Source organism: Hyla sarda, chromosome 1 (assembly GCF_029499605.1).
Source record: "Hyla sarda isolate aHylSar1 chromosome 1, aHylSar1.hap1, whole genome shotgun sequence".
Taxonomy (NCBI): Eukaryota; Metazoa; Chordata; class Amphibia; order Anura; family Hylidae; genus Hyla; species Hyla sarda.
In genome coordinates, this window is record NC_079189.1 from 567,289,379 (window position 1) to 567,308,702 (window position 19,324).

Below are 19,324 nucleotides of genomic sequence, written 5' to 3' on the forward strand. Positions count from 1 at the left end.
AATTCATCCGTGAGAATTCCGACATGTGAACGCACCCTTATGCTGTTTACACAACTCCTATTGCTTTCTAGGGAATTTATATAGATGTGGGTGGGACCCACATCTATCAGACGTTTCCACTATGTCGTGTGTATGATCACCTAAAAAAAGACAAAAAACTTTTATTAAGTTACATATTTTTAATTAATTTTTAATCTAAAAAATTCTCAATTTTCATCTGAAAAAATGTCTTAATTAATTTAGAACCTCCCATAAACCTATTAAGCTTAGACATCCAGTCAGGAGACTCCTCTACGCTTACAGTACCTCATATATACTTTCCAGTGACCATTTGAGAATTAATCGCCTTTCAAGTCCTGAAAATGGCAATATTTTAGGAATTTTCTTGTATTCTTATTCCAGTTACCAGTTTAGAGGTTAAAACTTGTCACCCCTTCTGAAGTGGGTTCCCTCTTTTATCCATGGGTGTAAATGGGATATTTAAATCTGCCCTTGGAGAGTCTATTGGGAACAGGAGTTTTCCTTCCGGCTGTTGGCACAGAAGCCAACTGTGCAATTACTTTCATTTAATGCCAAGGAAGGTTACTCTTTTCAACACCAGGTATGTCTTGCCAAGTATCATGGCAACACAGGTGAACGGGAGGTCAGTCCCTCTCAGAGAGTGTCTCTTAATGTTGTGTTGAGTTGTCTCTTAAGACTTGGAGGCCACTGAGCTGTAACGTCGCCTGGCTCGGTTAAGTTTTTCTTTATTTTCTTGTTTGTTTGACTCTCGAAGATTTTGTGTTTTTGCAGCCTTGCAAATTAATTGATCTGTTTATTTTGGTAAACCTCCTAGGATTCCATCTGATTGCTTTCTGGGTTTCTGCTTAAAAAAAAAAAATAATAATAATAAAAATATTTTTTATTTTTGTGGTAGAGGTATTTTGCCCTTAGTAATTTTCCATCCCCAAATAGAAGAATTTCAGTTTTGCGGAGTCTGGCCTTCTAGCATGCCATTCAAGTCCCTTCTGGCAAATCCATTCTTGGAGGGATTGTGAAATATCACTGTTTTTACCGTTTGAAGGTTTAAAAGAATAGTTAATGAATCCAAGTGTCAACAATAAGTTGTTTTTTTTTCACCATAGTCTCTGGATTCCCACCAACTAGACCTGTTGGTACCCTAATTGTCTGACAAGAGATGCCTTATCCCTGATGGAGAGCTGGCCACCTCGTCCTTTTCAAGCGAAATTCTACTCACACAACACAACTACCAGGCATAGCTTCTGTGTCCCACAGTAGGTGGGTGCACCTCTATGTGGAGGGGGTGAACTCCAATATTTAAAGACATCTTGGGGGAAAGTTGGGACTGTCTTACTGCTCATATTAGTTGACAGAATTTGGGCCTATTCTATTAACAGACCTAGAGCAGGCTCCTCCAGCACCTCAGGTGGTTGCACCACCTACTCTCCACTTCTGGTGCCAAACTGTCCCCTTCTAATAGCATCATGGTGCAGCTCTCTGCACTACAATGCACACCACCCTGCACCTTCTACTGCAAGCTGGTAGCCACAAAACTTTCCTGGCACACAGCGACTATAATGAGGTATCGTGATGCCCTGGTTCACAGCCCTAAACACTGCTGGGCAAACAGATGCACAACAAAAATAAGAATACATTTTCTAAACATGCTAAAAGCTTGGCCATTGCTGTGCTGCATTGTGAATAATGGACCCCAGACATTGAACTGCAAGTTCAGCATTATCAGATTTTTTTCAATTTTACTACATAAAAATCTATACGCTGTCCAAAAAAAAAAAAAAAAATGAAATGATTGTTGTGTCATTGAAATAAATCTGGCTCCAGCAAATTTATCATGACCATGCGTTTAGCTTATCTACAGCTCCATTTCGCAGTCACTTTGAATGTGGACAGCGTCAACCTCCCTCAATAAATATTGGATCTGTACGAGGCGCCTTTCAGCTCATGCCAAACGGATGTGCCCCCGCATGACACTGGGTTAAAGAGCTGTACACAATGTTTTCTCTATGACACAAAATGCTGTTTTTCCATCCCCTAGTGTGCAGTTTGCCAGAGGCCAAATAAATCTACAGCAGCCACGGCTCTGAAGTTTAATATTTTTACGCAACCTTGAACTGCAGTCAAAACTCTCACACGACTCTTGTCCCAAAATGGCAGCTGTGTTTTATTCATAATTGTATTAGAGCAGATTTTCCAGTAGAATTATAGTCATAACTTTTACTGCAGCCATAAAGAGAGACCATTCTTTATTTCCATACTTATGAAAAGTCACCTCGTTCAGTAATGCCTGAGGCTTCATGATCAAATTTAACATTTTCGGACCACCTATAAATGACCGAATGATGTGAGGTCTACTTGCGTGGATTTGGTCTTGTGTGTATGTTCTGTGAGAACTTAAAAACTCCTTGATGAATACACAACCTTAATTTATTTGACTGATATTGGTCAAGCAGAAGGGGATGATTTCATATGTTTTAGAATCTAAACAGTATGAGTAAGCTTATCTGCTGCTATGATGATCAGTCCTTTATTGTAGGTAGTGACTGCATTGGTTTGGTCCACAGTTAACTGACAGTTCATTGGATTTGTCCATTATTTTAGTTAGTAACTGTGCATTGGTTCGGTTCACAGTTGTCTGATAGTTGGGACATTTCATTGGATCAGTCCATTGTTTCAGGTATTAAAGGGGTACTCTGTTGGAAACTTTTTTTTTTTTTATCAACTGGTGCCAGAAAGTTAAACAGATTTTTAAATTGTTTCTATTAAAAAAATCCCAATCCTTCCAGTACTTTTTAGATGATGTATACTAAAGAAGAACTGGAACTGTCCAGAGCAGGAGAGGTTTTCTATTGGGATTTGCTCCTACTCTGGACATTTCCTAAAATGGACAGAGGTGTCAGCAGAGAGCACTGTGGTCAGACAGAAAGTGGGGTGGATCGCACCCCCCCCCCCCAGCGCAATTGTGGTGGGGCGATCCCCTGTGGAGGTAGCCGGAGGGATTACCTCTGCATTCATGGCTGCCCCCGTGGATCTGCATTTGATTGAGCCTGCCTTGAGCAGGCTCAACCAAATGAACACAGATCAATGGAGTTCAACAAAATTGCATTGATCTGTATGAGGAATCTAAATGATTCCTAAAAAAAAATAAGGTATTTAAAAAAAATAGTTAATAAAAGTTTAAAAACACTCATTAACCCCTTAATAGGGTAACAATACTTTAAACAAAAAAGCAATACCAGGAACAAATAATAAAAAAAAAATATGCTGCAAGATGAGCTGAAGAATCTGAAGGAGAAAGGGTGCATAGACAAATGAGAAAACTAAGCCCGTGCATGAGCTCTGTTATTGGTCATAGCTTTAAATTAGACTGATAAATAACCGAGCTTCTTACATTATATATTTGATTTGAGTGAAGTCTACTGTTCACTGACCAGTTGTTTAAAGTGTAACTGCAAACATGCTGTGGCAAAAGTCTAATAGACTTGCAAGGGACACCCGGCAAATCCATATCTTGATCTCCTGTAATTTTGAGCAACGAAGATGAAGGGAAATTAAAATGGATGTCCTTCCGCTAGAGTGTGGTTGCAGTTACATTTCTTACCCCCAAAGTGCTCATAGTCACCAATGGAGATGGAGCCATTCTCCCGACATTAATATCAGGTCCACTTTGGCTACTTTGTATGTGACATTTTAGATTAACCCCTTAAGGATGGAGCCCATTTTCACCTCTAGGACGAAGCCCTTTTTTGCAAATCTGACCACTGTCACTTTAAACATTAATAACTCTGGGATGCTTTTACTTATCATTCTGATTCTGAGATTGTTTTTTCGTGACATATTCTACTTTAACATAGTGGTAAATTTTTGTGGTAACTTGCATCCTTTTGTGGTGAAAAATCCCAAAATTTGATGAAAAAATTGAAAATTTTGCATTTTTCTAAATTTGAAGCTCTCTGCTTGTAAGGAAAATGGATATTCCAAATATATATATTTTTTTGGATTCACATATACAATATGTCTACTTTATGATTGCATCATAAAATTGATGAGTTTTTACTTTTGGGAGACACCAGAGGGCTTCAAAGTTCAGCAGCAATTTTCCAATTTTTCACAAAATTTCAAAATTTCAGGGACCAGTTCAGGTTTGAAGTGGATTTGAAGGGTCTTCATATTAGAAATACCCCATAAATGACCCCATTATAAAAACTGCACCCTCCAAAGTATTCAAAATGACATTCAGTAAATGTTTTAACCCTTTAGATGTTTCACAGGAAAAGCAGCAAAGTGAAGGAGAAAATTCAAAATCTTCATTTTTTACACTTGCATGTTCTTGTAGACCCAATTTTTTAATTTTTACAAGGGGTAAAAGGAGAAAATGTATACTTATATTTGTAGCCCAATTTCTCTCGAGTAAGGACATACCTCATATGTCTATGTAAAGTGTTTGGTGGGTGCAGTAGAGGGCTCAGAAGCGAAGGAGCGACAAGGGGATTTTAGAGAGTACGTTTTTCTGAAATGGTTTTTGGGGGGCATGTCGCATTTAGGAAGCCCCTATGATGCCAGAACAGCAAAAAAAACACATGGAATACCATTTTGGAAACTAGACCCCTTGAGGAACATAACAAGGAATAAAGTGAGCCTTAATACCCCACAGGTGTTTCACGACTTTTGCATATGTAAAAAAAATAATAATAATGTTTTCACTAAAATGTTGGTTTTCCCCCAAATTTCACATTTTAAATGGTTAATAGCAGAAAAGACCCCCCCCCAAATTTTTAACCCCATCTCTTCTGAGTATGGAGGTACCCCATAAGTGGACCTGAAGTGCACTGCGGACTAACTACAATGCTCAGAAGAGAAGGAGTAATATTTGGCTTTTTGAGAGCAAATTTTGCTCGGGGGGCATGTTGCATTTAGGAAGCCCCTATGGTGCAAGGACAGCAAAAAAAAAAACACATGGCATATCATTTTGGAAACTAGACCCCTTGAGGAACGTAACAAGGGATAAAGTGAACCTTAATACCCCACAGGGGTTTCACGACTTTTCCATATGTAAAAAAAAAAAAAAAAAAAATTCACTAAAATGTGGGTTTCCCCCCAAATTTCAAATTTTTGCAAGGGTTAATAGCAGAAAAGGCCCCCCAAAATTTGTAACCCCATCTCTTCTGAGTATGGAGGTACCCCATAAGTGGACCTGAAGTGCACTGCGGGCGAACTACAATGCTCAGAAGAGAAGGCATCATATTTGGCTTTTTGAGAGCAAATTTTGCTCGGGGGGCATGTTGCATTTAGGAAGCCCCTATGGTGCCAGGACAGCAGAAAAAAGCCCACATGGCATACCATTTTGGAAACTAGACCCCTCACAGAATGTAATGAGGGGTACAGTGAGCATTTACCCCCCCCCCCCCCCCCCCACTGGTGTCTGACAGATCTTTGGAACAGTGGGCTGTGCAAAATTTTTAATTTTCATGGACCACTGTTCCAAAGATCCGTCAGACACCTGTGGGGTGTAAATTCTCACTGTACCCCTTATTACATTCCGTGAGGGGTGCAGTTTCCAAAATGGGGTCACATGTGGGTGTGTTTTTTTTTTTCGTTTGTCAGAACCGCTGTAACAATCGGCCACCCCTGTGCAAATCACCTCAAATGTACATGGCGCACTCTCCCTTCTGGGCCTTGTTGTGTGCCCCCAGAGCACTTTGCGCCCACATATGGGGTATCTCCGTACTCAGGAGAAATTGCGTTACAAATTTTGGGGGGCGTTTTTCCCTTTTACCTCTTGTGAAAATGAAAAGTATAGGGCAACACCAGCATTTTAGTGTAAATTTTTTTATTTTTTTACACTAACATGCTGGTGTAGACCCCAACTGTTCCTTTTCATAAGGGGTAAAAGGAGAAAAAGCCCCCAAAATTTGTTGGGCAATTTCTCCAGAGTACGGCGATACCCCATATGTGACCCTATTATGTTGCCTTGAAATACGACAGGGCTCCGAAGTGAGAGCCATGCGCATTTGAGGCCTGAATTAGGGACTTGCATAGGGGTGGACATAGGGGAATTCTATGCCAGTGATTCCCAAACAGGGTGCCTCCAGCTGTTGCTAATCTCCCAGCATGCTTGGACAGTCAATTGCTGTCCAGAAATGCTGGGAGTTTTTGTTTTGCAACAGCTGGATGCTCCATTTTAGAAACACTGCCGTACAATACGTTTTTCATTTTTATTGGGGGTGGTGGGCGGGCAGTGTACGTGTGTGTGTATATGTAGTGTTTTACTCTTTATTTTATGCTAGTGTAGTGTTTTTAGGTTACATTCACACTGACGGCAGATTACACAGAGTCTCCCGCTAGGAGTTTGAGCTGCGGCGGAAAATTTGCCGCAGCTCAAATTTGTAGCGGGGAACTCACTGTAATCTGTCGCCAGTGTGAATGTAGCCTGTACATTCACATGGGAGGGGGGTCAAAACTACAACTCCCAGCATGCACTGACAGACCATGCATGCTGGGAGTTGTAGTTTTGCAACAGCTGGAGGCACACTGGCTGGAAAACCTTGAGTTAGGTTCTATGACCTAACTCAGTATTTTCCAACCAGTGTGCCTCCAGCTGTTGCAAAACTACAACTCCCAGCATGTACTGATTGCGGAAGGGCATGCTGGGAGATGTAGTTATGCAATGGCTGGAGGCACGCAAGTACAACTCCCAGCATGCAGAGACAGCCTTATGCATTTCCTGAATGCTGGGAGTTGTAGTTTTGCAAGATTTAGAGGGGTTCAGGTTGTAAATCACTGTCCAGTGGTCTCAAAACTGTGGCCCTCCAGATGTTGCAAAACTACAACTCGCAGCATGCCCAGACAGCAACCTGCTGTCTGGGCATGATGAGAGTTGTAGTTTTGCAACATCTGGAGGGCTACAGTTTGAGACCACTTAGTGATCTACAACCTGAACCTCTCTAAATATTGCAAAACTACAAGTCCCAGCATGCCCACACAGCAAACAGCTGTCTGAGCATGCTGGGAGTTGTAGTTTTGCAACATCTGGAGGGTCACGGTTTAGAGACCACTGTAAACTGGCCCTCCGGATGTTGCTAGGCAACAACTCACCTAGCAGGACCCGGAAGTATTGCTGCCGCCGCCGCACGTGGGGGAGGATCGCGCTCGGGGATCCGGGATCCAGGTAGGGACCTTCGGCGCCGACCTTCCCTGGACGGTTCCCCCGTTTTGCCCGGACACCGATAGGTGGGCAAAGCGGGGGTACCGAACTTTAACCCCCCCTCCCCTGGTCTGCTATCGGTCGGTCGCTCGGCCGACCAATAGCAGGGATAGGAGGGGTGGCACCCCTGCCACCAAACTCCTATCCCTTTAGGGGGATCGAGGGTGTCTCGGACACCCCCGATCCCTCTTATTTTCCGGGTCACCAGTGACCCGTATGACCCGGAATCACGCAGATCGCAGGTCTGAATTGACCTGCGATTTGCGCGCATCGCGGTCATGGGGGGGGGGTCTCAGGACCCCCCTCGGCGATGTGCTGGGATGCCTGCTGTTAGATAACAGCTGTCATCCCGGCCCGGTCGCCGCACGCCAAGTGACAATTCGCGGCGCCAAACATGTATGTTGCGCGTCGTGAAGGGGTTAAGGATTCGGAAGGGTCTTGAGATCCCTGCTGTTGCCTATGCAAAGTATGTACATGGATATTTAGGATATCTAAATGGGGACCATGGGGCACCGACAGAGAGGGAGGACACAAGTACAACAGAATGTAGCAATGAAGGGCTGGCTACCTGGCAAATGACAACCAGCTTAGGCCCTGCACTTACAATGGAGCTGAATAGAGTACTGTCCTTTGACACCATGTATAAATTGCTATATGTTCCCTTTCAATTTCTTTCAATGTGTATATATGTGTATATGTGTATATATATATATATATATATATATATATATATATATATATATAGCTCTTTCCTTGTGGTTACCTTTTGGTGCAGTGGAATCTTTCTCATTGACCTCTTGCATGTATTTATCCGTTATCTTGTTGCGTTTGTTCGTATTAGTCAGAGATTGTTTATTGCTTCTTCTCCCCATTTCTCGGAGGAATATGATTCACACGTTTTCAGATTTATTTGAGCAAAAAGCAATAAATATACCGCTTCAATTTTCACTGCTGGAACGCAGCCAGGATTTTTAATGAATCTGGCCTGCGCTATTGAAGTGGTCTAGGATCTCCAAGGCTCTAGGCTCTGTTAGATTATACACATACTCTCACTCTCCTCCTCCCTCTTCTCTCCGCTCCTCGTTCCCCACGGACTGTATGAGTCACACACCAATGCAGGTTTATTTTTCAGACTTGGCTCTGGTTAGAATTAGGATGAGTCTTTTACAATTCAAGCTATGGAAGGTTTCCTCTGCATTTCAGCTAAGCTGCCAGGAGACGCCATGTTTTGTCGCTAAGCCGCCTTATTTTTTTGCCGGGCAGTAAAGTAGTTCAATGTCTTTCATTAGATCTTTTCACCCAGAAGACTTGTAATAATTTGACCCACACAGCAATTTTTTTTTTCCCTTAAATGCATTAGCTAGACGGCACAAATCCCCCCCGGCCGTAGAATTTGCTGATTTTAATCACCCTGCGAATGGAGCACCGGTTATTAGTTGGCAATGTGCAGCCTAGCTTGCACATTTTGAACCATGTGAGTTGTATTTTTAGCTGTTGCTAATAAGGGAATGTATTTCTAGGGAGACCTTCGTCTAACCCTTTCTCTATAGCAGGAAATACAGTGGTCAGTGAATAATGCTACTAAAATTTTGTACGAAAAGGGAAGTCCACCTGAAGACATTCCTCTGACATTTCATCATGTTTCTTTAAAGGCACTTAGAAGGACTACAGTCCTATTTAGAGCTTGTCTGACTTCCTTTACTCAAATTCCTTGATATATATCTCACACTACCTTATCGCTAATGGTGGGGACATATTTGGACTATTCCAAGAATAGAACTACTGTAATACTGCCCCCTATGTACAAGAATATAGCTACTATAATACTGTTCCTATGTACAAGAATATAACTACTATAATTCTGCTCCCTATGTACAAGAATATAACTACTATAATAATGCCCCTATGTACAAGAATATTTCTACTATAATACTGCCCCTATATACAAGAATATAACTACTATATTACTGCCCCTATGTACAAGAATATGACTACTATAATACTGCCTCCTATTTACAAGAATATAACTACTATAATACTGACCCCTATGTACAAGAATATAACTACTATAACACTGCCTCCTATTTACAAGAATATATCTACTATAATGCTGCCCCTAAGTACAAGAATATAACTGCTATAATACTGCCTCTATGTACAAGAATATAACTACTATAAAACTACCTCCTATATACAAGACTATAACTGCTATAATATTGCCCTCTATCAGGTAGATTCTCTTTTGTCCTCATTTATTTTCTTTGTGTGTCACATTAGGATCAGAACTTCCTTGTATTGTATTTCATCTTATATGTATTATGTAACATCACAGATAGATGGTAGAGAGCGGTATAGTTATATTATGTAATATATCTGCTGCATAGTACAGGCTGTTCCAAGAGTATTTTAAGACTTTGATTAAGTTTCTCTATCTATGAGAATAATCATATACCGCCCAGATTAGTTGTAGAATTATGTGATTATATAACTCCGATTCAGTATCTTTTATAGATGGTAATTTGATAAGTAAGAAAACATTTAGAGAAGTTCTCTACACAGCTACGGCTAAAATAACAGTACATGTAGTACATTCAGTTCATAGTATAATGAAATTTAGCTTCCAAGTGCTGTCTTGAATCACCACCGCATTAGCCAGTACGTATGGGATACCTAAATACATGCCTATGGGCCACCCGGCACCTCTGCCTCTTTTTACACTTGTGTTATATTATAGCTTCATAACCGCAAATTAACAGAAAACCTAATAGGGGCATATGGATCATATCAAGACTACTATCTGGGCCAAAGATTAACCCTTGATCTAGCCCTTTTTAATGGAACCTTACATTACTACAAAGACAGAGCATCCCCAAGAGTTTTGAGAAGCTGAAACCATGCAAAGCACTGAGGCAGGTTCATTTTACAAAAAGGACCAACTTCTTTACTGGGCGTTGATCTGACCTCAGGACCACAATGGATTTGTTGTCCCTGCACTAAAGGTTCATTGGGAAGCTTGGGGTGGGTGTATCACACCTATAATCCACTCTCTGAAATGCTAATACTTATTTCAGAAACAGCTCCCCTTTTTTATGGTTTGTCTGTGGTATTGCAGTTCAGTCCTGTTGAAGGAACCGAGGCAGAACTGCAATAGGTACTGCACTGGGAGAAAGAAGTCATATATTTCCTTATGCTAAGCAACTACCTACCAGGCTTATTGGGAGCAGCTATTTTACCAATTTGAGCCACCCCTGTCTACTGTTTGTAATGGTATTCCAGCATGGATGTATTGATGTGACTGAGGTTGAGGTGCAATACCACATAAAGCCTCTGAACAGGTGTGGTGCTGTTATTTGAATTTTTAAGCAAGCAGCTATGTTTTGCTATCCTAGACAATCCCTTTAATTTTTTATCAAGGTCTATTAAAGACACCTAGTAAAAATAATTGGACTGATGCAGTTATTTTTTTCCCCCGTATACTTAATGAGTGAGTGTCTTGTCTTGTGCAGTGTTAAAGTTCATTTTTATTAGTATTAGGAGGATTGAGTCAGTGGTAGAAGCGGTGCCTCTGGAAACACTGAAATTGATCAGTCTGCCGGAATGAGCTTTGTGGGTTTATTAACTGGGAGTTCATCACTATCTCGGTGCTCATCTAATTCCTGAGAGGGTTTCAAAGCTCTCATCACCGTGTTCGTTCTTCTAAGTGAGTGGCTTGACATAAAGGAGATGGGGGCGGGTGGGAGTTATGTAATGACTCTTCTTAGAAGGTTTAGTGTGAACAAGGTAAAATGTTGAGTTCTTGAAATTAAAAGCTGCGTACTACTTAAAAAGTACAATGAAAATACGGCTGCGATGAAGACTGTACAGAGAAACAAATGCATTGCCAGGAATGGGTCATTATTGGCTCCTTTTATGATGAGACCATAGACTTTAATTGTTTGCAGTAAATATTTGATGATCAGGAATGATTGGGAGAAAATACCAGTCTTCATAATCCTGGATTGACGTGTCCTTGAAGTCTTCCTGTCTGTGACTTTGTTTCCTTGCTGTATACACCATTCAGCCATAAGATTAAAGTCACCAGCCTAATATTGATTAAACTTCTTTCCGGCACATCCCACAAATGCTCAATGAAGTTAATATCTGGGGAATTTAAAGGAGAAGTCAAGACTGACCTTTTTGTCATGTTCTTCAAACCCTTCCTGAACTTTATTTGCAGAGTGGGATGGTAATCTACTGAAAGAGGCCACTGTCATTAGGGAATCCCTCTGCCATGAAGGTGGGGGAGGCATGGTTTGTACAGTGTATAGAGTGGTGGTACATGTCACAGTAACATTCACATGATGCCAAGGCCCAAGGTTTTCAGCAGAACATTGCCCATCAAACTGCCTCCACTAGCTTGTCTTTTTCCCATAGTGCATCCTGGTGAAATCTGTTCCCTAAGTAAGTGGCACACATGGGCTCTGCCATTTACATGATGAAATACATGATTATTTAGACCAGGCTACCTTCATCCATTGCTAATCCAGTTCTGATGCCTATTACCCATTGTAGGAACTTTTTATCATGGTTTAGTGTCTGCATGGAAGCTTTGACCTTTCTGTGTCTACACAACCCCATATAGAACAAGCTGTGATGCCCTTCATGTTCTGACATCTTTACATCCTAGCCAGCAGGAACTGTTTCAGCACTTTACCAGTTCCTGTGTATCCATCACTCCCTCTGCACTTCATTGAGCTTTGCGCACCCATGACCTTGAACCTGGTTCACCATTGTCCTACTTGGACCACTGCACACCGAGAACACCCAACAAATTGTGCAATTTTCAAGTGGTGTAACCCATTCTTTTAGACATCACAACTTCGCCAATTTTCCGTCTTCTGATGCATCAACATCAAGAACTGATCACTGAACTGCCAAATGTGTCCCATCCCTGATAGGCACCGTTGACATAAGACAATGATGATCAATATTTTGTACTTTACCCATTCATGGGTGATCAATGTACAGTATTTCCTTTTTTGGGCTATAATCTTTATAAGCCTTCCTTGATAGAACATGTTGAGTAGTTATACAAAATGTTGGCATTACACTGATGTATTTGGTATTTGCATTTCTTAGGTTTAAATAGCGTCCTTTATTAAAAAGAACTAGTATAACATGTCTATTTTTAGTAAATGTGATTACTAAAAAATACCAATTCAGATGCCCCTTTTTGTAGAGCTCTGCAATGAGATAGATGTTCCTCTATTATTCGTCTTGGAAATAATTTGACCACCTGTGGGTAGATCCTTTGTCAGAGGAACATGCACCTACCCATTATGACCCTCTCCAACTGTGTAAGAACACATCCGAGGAATGGTAACCCCTTGTTTTCACGCATTTCCAGCAGGAACGCACAGTGTAGAGTTATAAGAGTAGATGGGCTGGGAAAGGTTATTGGGATCAATCTTTTTTTTTTCTCCTAAATTGATAGTCATTAGGTTGTGATATTGAGATTTTGCAGGATTTGATCAGACTGTTAGTGCAAAGATCATGCTGAGATAGGGAGGACTTTCCCAAACCATTTTTAAATTTTTTTGGTAGGGTGATTAAATTCTTATTGAAGAGTTCCGGTGGTTATTTTCGGGCAGTGCTTTATGAGGAAATAGTATTCAAATTCGTTTTCTTTCTTAGAGAGAAAAGCTATCTCATACTAGTTGGGTGCCCTGGTTTGACTAGTATGAGATTGATTTATTTCTTCTGGAGGAGAGCTAATCTGCAGACACTGCAAATCCTACATATGATTGCTGGATTTATCCAGTAGGAGGACAAGGTCATTTTTTTTTTTGCCTTATGTGTGAAATCCCTTAGTGCTTACACCTTGTAACTGTTTGATATGTGATAAAATGTATTCTTCTGTGGTTTGATCCATTGGAATATTCCCCTTCACAATGCACCTTTTTAAACATGGTGTGTCAAAGGAATGTATGACAACCCTACAATAAAACCTCATCTTCCCTCCACTTTATGGTGACAGACGTTATTACCAGAATCCATCATCTAGTTTTTGCAAGATTAATGGAGATGAAATGAATAATCGAGGCTTTCAGCAACATCCATTATATTGCAATTCTGTTCCAACATCTTTGTTGAGTCAATCTTTCCATAAAAACAACTTCTTCTAGGATCCATATACTTATCTTGTTTTATATTGCCGTGGGTGGTGGGGGGATATGAGCAGCACATACAGTTTTAGAATATAATTGACAATTGTGATTATTAATACTTCAGATCCAACTAAGAACATCATCAATATATATTCACAGATTTTAGAGGTTGTTTCCCCATACACCCCTACTTGCAAAATGTGCATGAGTATGGATGTGTTATGAATGGGGAGAGGACTATATCGCTGGTAGGCATGGAGAAATCCAGTGAGCAAGGGGATGGTAAAAGCCAACAGCCTGATTCTTCAACATCTTTTGTCAGTGGAGGAAATTGGCAGATTTGGCTAACATTAATGTGTATGGCTACCTTTAGTGATTAGTCGTTTGCCTGTTAACCGGATGTTCCTTTGGCCAACAGTCTCTCCGATTCCCCTTGGCAGAACTTTCCTGTTTTCTCTCAGGAGAAGAAGGGGTAAGCCTCGGACAGCTCTAATGGCAGCTGTTCGCTAAAAACATAAGGGTTGGGCAGTTGAATTCCAACATGACGTTTGACTGTGTATAAAGATGTTAAGTCTACCCCAGCCAAACTTTCAAATGTCTGTGAAGTACAAAGTGACTCAGTTACATTAAAAACTATGGATAGCTTTCCATCATTGATTAAAGGGGTTTATCTAATGAAGACAGCCTCTTCCCTGATGCTCTGTTTACTGCCATGGTTGACAAATTAACTCCATGTAATGTTTGGCTATATGAAGCTTCCCTCAAAGAATTGCCTAAGTGGCTACATTCTGAGGGTTGTCTAAAGGTGGTAGTCTAATGACGCCAAAAGAAAACTTTTTTGGAAATTTGATACCAAAAGTAAGTTTTTAGATTCAGGATAAGATATCTTTTCGTTGTGCTACATTACCCTAACAAAGCAAAATGAGGCCATCTGCCTGTTGGGAGCTGAAAGTTGACCAAGTGTCAAGTCAGTTTATCTGTGGTTCATAGAGGACAGGGGATCATCATGGTTTGTACAACGGGTCCTTGGTGGGATTTATAGATCAGTCTGTTGGTACTTGATGTGTCTTATTGTTTGATCAGACAAAATATATTCTCAGGGATTATGGATGACTCTACTAATGATGAAAAGTGGTCTTCCCTTCTTTCTCTAGATCCTCACACCCTCCAGGGACTGCAAAAGCTCTATGACCTCTAACATCTTATCTAGTCAATAATACGTCTGGTAATAGTTGCAACCTGCGAGGGATTCTCATTTCTAAGTAGTTTAACCTTCATCCCCTATATCTATATCCATGGTAACAAGTAACTAGCCCTTAATATGTGTATTGAATAGATGGTATCTTAGAGCTGAAGAGACTCATGGGAGGGAAGACTAGAAAGTATCAGGATGCAAACATTGAGTTCAGCATTAGAACGTATTTAGAGTAGTGGAGATTTTGACGTCCCCTAAAAGCAATGTTATCGTGAAATTATTATAATTTATACCATGGGGACATTATACTGGCTTTTATGTTGATTTAACATGGGAAGTGCTTTTCAGATGCCTTATTTATATGGCGCTACAAGAGCATTTCTATCTGTAAATACTTGGATAATTACGGCTATACGTCATTCGGAACTGGGAGCATCATATATCTGGTTGGGCTCAATTATTAGCATAAAGAATTATTTCTCGGCTAAAGTACCTAGAAGAGCTATTAAAGACCCCTCTAGAAGCCCCCAATCACTCTTTGATTAAAACAGAATCTACCTCTTAAAGACAATATCAGCATCAGTTTGTTTATTTTTTATTTTTTCATTTTAGAGCCAATCGGAACCCTTTTTTGTCAATATGAACTGTAGCAAGAGTGGACTATACTAGGTCTTTTACCTAGGAATTTTACCTTTTCGAGACAGAACCCTCTCAATTTGCATAACTGTCAGGAATGTCTATAGCTTTTGCTATTCTATTGCTTCGGTACTTCAGGCAATCAAAAGGTTTTAGTATTTAATGGTTTTTAATTTGTGTATTATTTTTATATTACTATGTTTTGTTGTAGACATCGATTTTGTAAATGTATTGATGAATATATATATATATATATATATATATATATATATGGTGGCAAACAGACTATCAACTCCATTGGTCTTTGGATTGTTGTTGTTGTTGTTATTATTATTATTATTTATTATCTTACATTTTTTTTCTTTAAATAGAAATACATTTTTGCTTTCTTTTTTATCTTTTAGGTTTAACAAGTGCTCATCAGAAAGCTGATCAGATGCCTCAGCATAATAAAAATGAAACTACTTCTTCCAACAATATGACCAAAAGGAAGCCAGCAGCAGAATCTGCATCTGTGCCTCCAAATCCCCTCTTAACCTTCTTCTCGTCATCCAATGAATCAGGTCAGTATTAGTTAGTTAATTAGTATTATTATTTTTTTTTTATGATCTTTGCGCCACGCATGCTGTCCAGACAATAAGGACTTTCCAATATGTTCTGTGTAAAGGAGATTTTTTTTTTTTTTTTTTCTCCTCAAGACTTGTACCACACTCTGGCGCTATAATGCTCATTTTACACTTTTTTGTTCATATTCATATTCTGGCAGGTTCATTGCACCCATAGTAAACAGAAGCAAGCATAGAGAATTAGAATGTGGACAGTTACATGGGATTGTATGGTATGAGAAAAATGTACTTTTTTTTTTCTAGAAAATATCCAGGTTTAAAAAACCTAGTTGTTTGTAAAATAGAACCACATTTATCCTCAAGTTGTGTGAGGTATGACAACTGGTTTCCATTCACTTTAATGGGAGTGAGCTGCAAAACCCACACACAAAGTGAGGACAGAAGTCGGCACTGTTTTTAGGCGAAAGCAGCTATGTTCTTCTAACGCAGGATAACCCCTTTAGGGTAGGGTCACACACAACGCATATGCAGCATATTTCACACTGTGAGAAATCCGCTGTGGAAAATACATTGCACATTTTGCTATGAGAAGACAGACAGACAGGGCTTCCCCACTGCAGCCCTGTGTGTGCAGTAAGGTTTTGAGGTTCCTTTAAACCTCATTGCACACACAGGGCTGTGGTGGGAAAGCCATGTCTATCTCTCATAGCATAATGTGCTGTGTATTTTTCGCATTACACTTGATTTTTTGCAGCATGAAATATGCTGTGTATGCGCTGTGTGTGACCCTACCCTTAGAGAGAATTAAAGTAAGCTGCAGTACCACACTCAACCTGTGGACAAAGGGTGGCCTCGTTTTAGGGGTTTTAGGTCTTTCGACTTAATTCATAAGCCACACACACACACACTCTGTGACACTCATTGTTGCATTGATGAAGATGAACCATCATCTGGATCAGCAGTTCCCAACCTGGGGTAAGTTTACCCCCAGAGGTACTTAGTACTTCTCCTGGGGGTACGTGAAAAACAAAATCTGTAATGGCGGCCGCAGCTTCTGGTCACACCAATTAATGTGGCCGCAGTCCATGCTACCTGATCCTAAATGTGGCAGAGGGTGCCAGTGGCTGCTAGTACTAGCTGATGTTGCTTTAAATGAAGGCAGTGCCAGCATCACCTATAGGCAAGGTAGGCTCTGTCCTAGAGCACCCATTTGAGGAGGTTTGCCTTAGTATTTCATAGCTTTTAAAGCCCCATTATGTGGCTGTTTATTAACAAATATTTGAAATTAAGGTGGGTAAAGGTGGCATTGAGGCCCAGGGAGGTAAGAGCATCAAGGGGCCTGTGAAGAGGATATGGAGTATTTATTTAAAAAAAAAAAGGGGTACAATTTTTAGAAATGGGTTGCCAAGGGATATTTGGGGAAAAAAAGGTTGGAAACTATTGATCTAGATGCTTGCATTGTATTATGTTTATGTCAATGCAATGTGTTGTAGATATTCCAAAATATTCATGTGGGGAATAAAAAAAAAAAAAAAAAAAAAAAAGGAAACATTAAAAAAAAAGTCTTATAAAGAGTGAAAATTAAAATCTTGGGTTTTATCTGCAGTCCAGATGTTGGGATAATTTGTTGAAATACACAAGAAACTGTTAATGGGGAAATTGGACAGCGTTGCGAGTTTCCTGTAATTAATGAAGATCTCTTTGAAAACGTCTTCGCTGAAAAGAAATCTGCAGTCTGAGCCCAGATGTTACTCGGAATAGAAGATCTTTTCCTTAGAATGCCCCAAGGCAAAGCAAACTGATATAAACTGCATAATGAGTTAACTAATGAAGACCAATCTTGCTATCTAACTGGATGGAGTAGTGGTAACACATGGACACTGGTAGTTTGACTAAATATATGAAAAATATATTTTCCTACTCGATCCAACAAGTCTGGGGCTCAATATTTCTTATATTTGTTGTATATGACACTGCCAGGTGCATAAAATCTATCAGTGGCCCCATAAATGCAATAATTGGGAAAGTTAGATCTAGAACCAGATATATTATGGTACTCTGCAGGCATATCATTTTTAAATTACTGAAGTAAATATTTCTACCTCTTGGAATGCTGTTGAGTATTTTTCTCTCTGTGCTGTTCATGCAGAGTTTATTCTTAACAGCACACCCAGAGATCAGGAATGCTATTACATAGAGATGAAAAATTAGATTCAACGGATGCGCTATTAAAAATGGATATTTCTGGCCTAAAGAGAAGCTCAATAGGGGTGTAGAACACATGCATAGGGAGTGTGCTGTGTTAGTGAAATAATACTGTTATTCAGTATGACATACAGATTACAGGCATCGCTGTTAGAATCACTGCATCTGGATGTGGCTGATTTTTTGTGATTTTTATTTAATTTAATTTGAATTTATTTACATTTTTTGATTACCCACTCTGGTGAACATCGAGCTGGCGGTCCGCCATGAGGCGAGCTACCGCCTGTCCCAGCCCCTGCCTCTCAGTGCTCCCCCATACTCTGCTAAGTGTCCACTTGGACTGCAGTACCAGCAACTTGGACAGGAGCACATTCAGCTTCTGTGCCATTGGTTAAGTGGGCGCATAAAGCTAGAAGTGGCTGCAGTGAAAAAGCTCGTACTTGTATCTTAAAATCAAGCTGGCTTGCACCGCCAGGCGAGATACCACCTGTTCCAGCCCCTGCCTCTCAGCTCCCCCTGACTGTGAAGTGTGAATGTTTCATTTAATCAGTTATAGTTCATTATTATTGCTCAAAGCTGTTATTGGATTCTTGTGATAATTCCACGGGTAATATGACGGTGACGACCATAGGTATTCAGTCTTGAAAAGATTACATTGATTTTTTTAAATTAAGATTTCTATTAGATTCCCAAGTCTAAGTCCCGGTGTTTACTTTGAACTAATACTGTATGACCACAAAACCCAAACTAACAAGGAGTCACATGGTGGCACAATGACAGAGCCTAGAGGTGGCAGAAGCATGAGGAGACCATAATCTGGCAGAATGACACAGCCTGGAATTGGCAGCAGCAAGAGGAGACCATATAGTGGCTGCATGACACAGCCTGGAGTTGGCGGCAGCATGAGGTGACCATAGGGCCTCACAATCCCTAAGATTAAAAGATGAATTTTAAATTTTAAATTGAAGATTTATGGTAGCTAGTGCGACCATAGCATTTTTAGGTAATGTCCCAGGCCCAGCAGCATCAGTAAACCATATATTGGCTGAATGGCACAGCCTGGAGTTGGCAGCAGATGAGACCATATAGTGGCTAAATGGCACAACCTGGAGTTGGCGGCAGCATGAGTAGAACATATAGTGGCTGAATGGAACAGCCTGGAGTTGGCAGCAGATGAGGAGACCATATAGTGGCTGAATGGTACAGCCTGGAGTTGGTGGCAGATGAGGAGACCATATGGTGGCTTAATGGCACAGCCTGGAGTTGGCGGCAGATGAGACCATATAGTGGCTGAATGGCACAGCCTGGAGTTGGCAGCATGAGTAGAACTCTAACATCAGCGATCTGGCCATGT

General features: G+C 40.5%; 1 protein-coding gene across 2 annotated transcripts in view; it reads left to right on the plus strand.

Annotated features, from left to right (window-relative positions):
• The window catches only part of SETBP1 (SET binding protein 1), a 202,549-nt gene that overhangs the window by 171,553 nt on the left and 11,672 nt on the right, over positions 1–19,324 (plus strand). For both annotated transcript variants that reach the window (XM_056543043.1, XM_056543052.1), the window contains one exon: positions 15,604–15,762. In XM_056543043.1, coding sequence (XP_056399018.1) covers positions 15,604–15,762 — 159 coding nt within the window. The remainder of the gene's footprint in view (positions 1–15,603; positions 15,763–19,324) is intronic.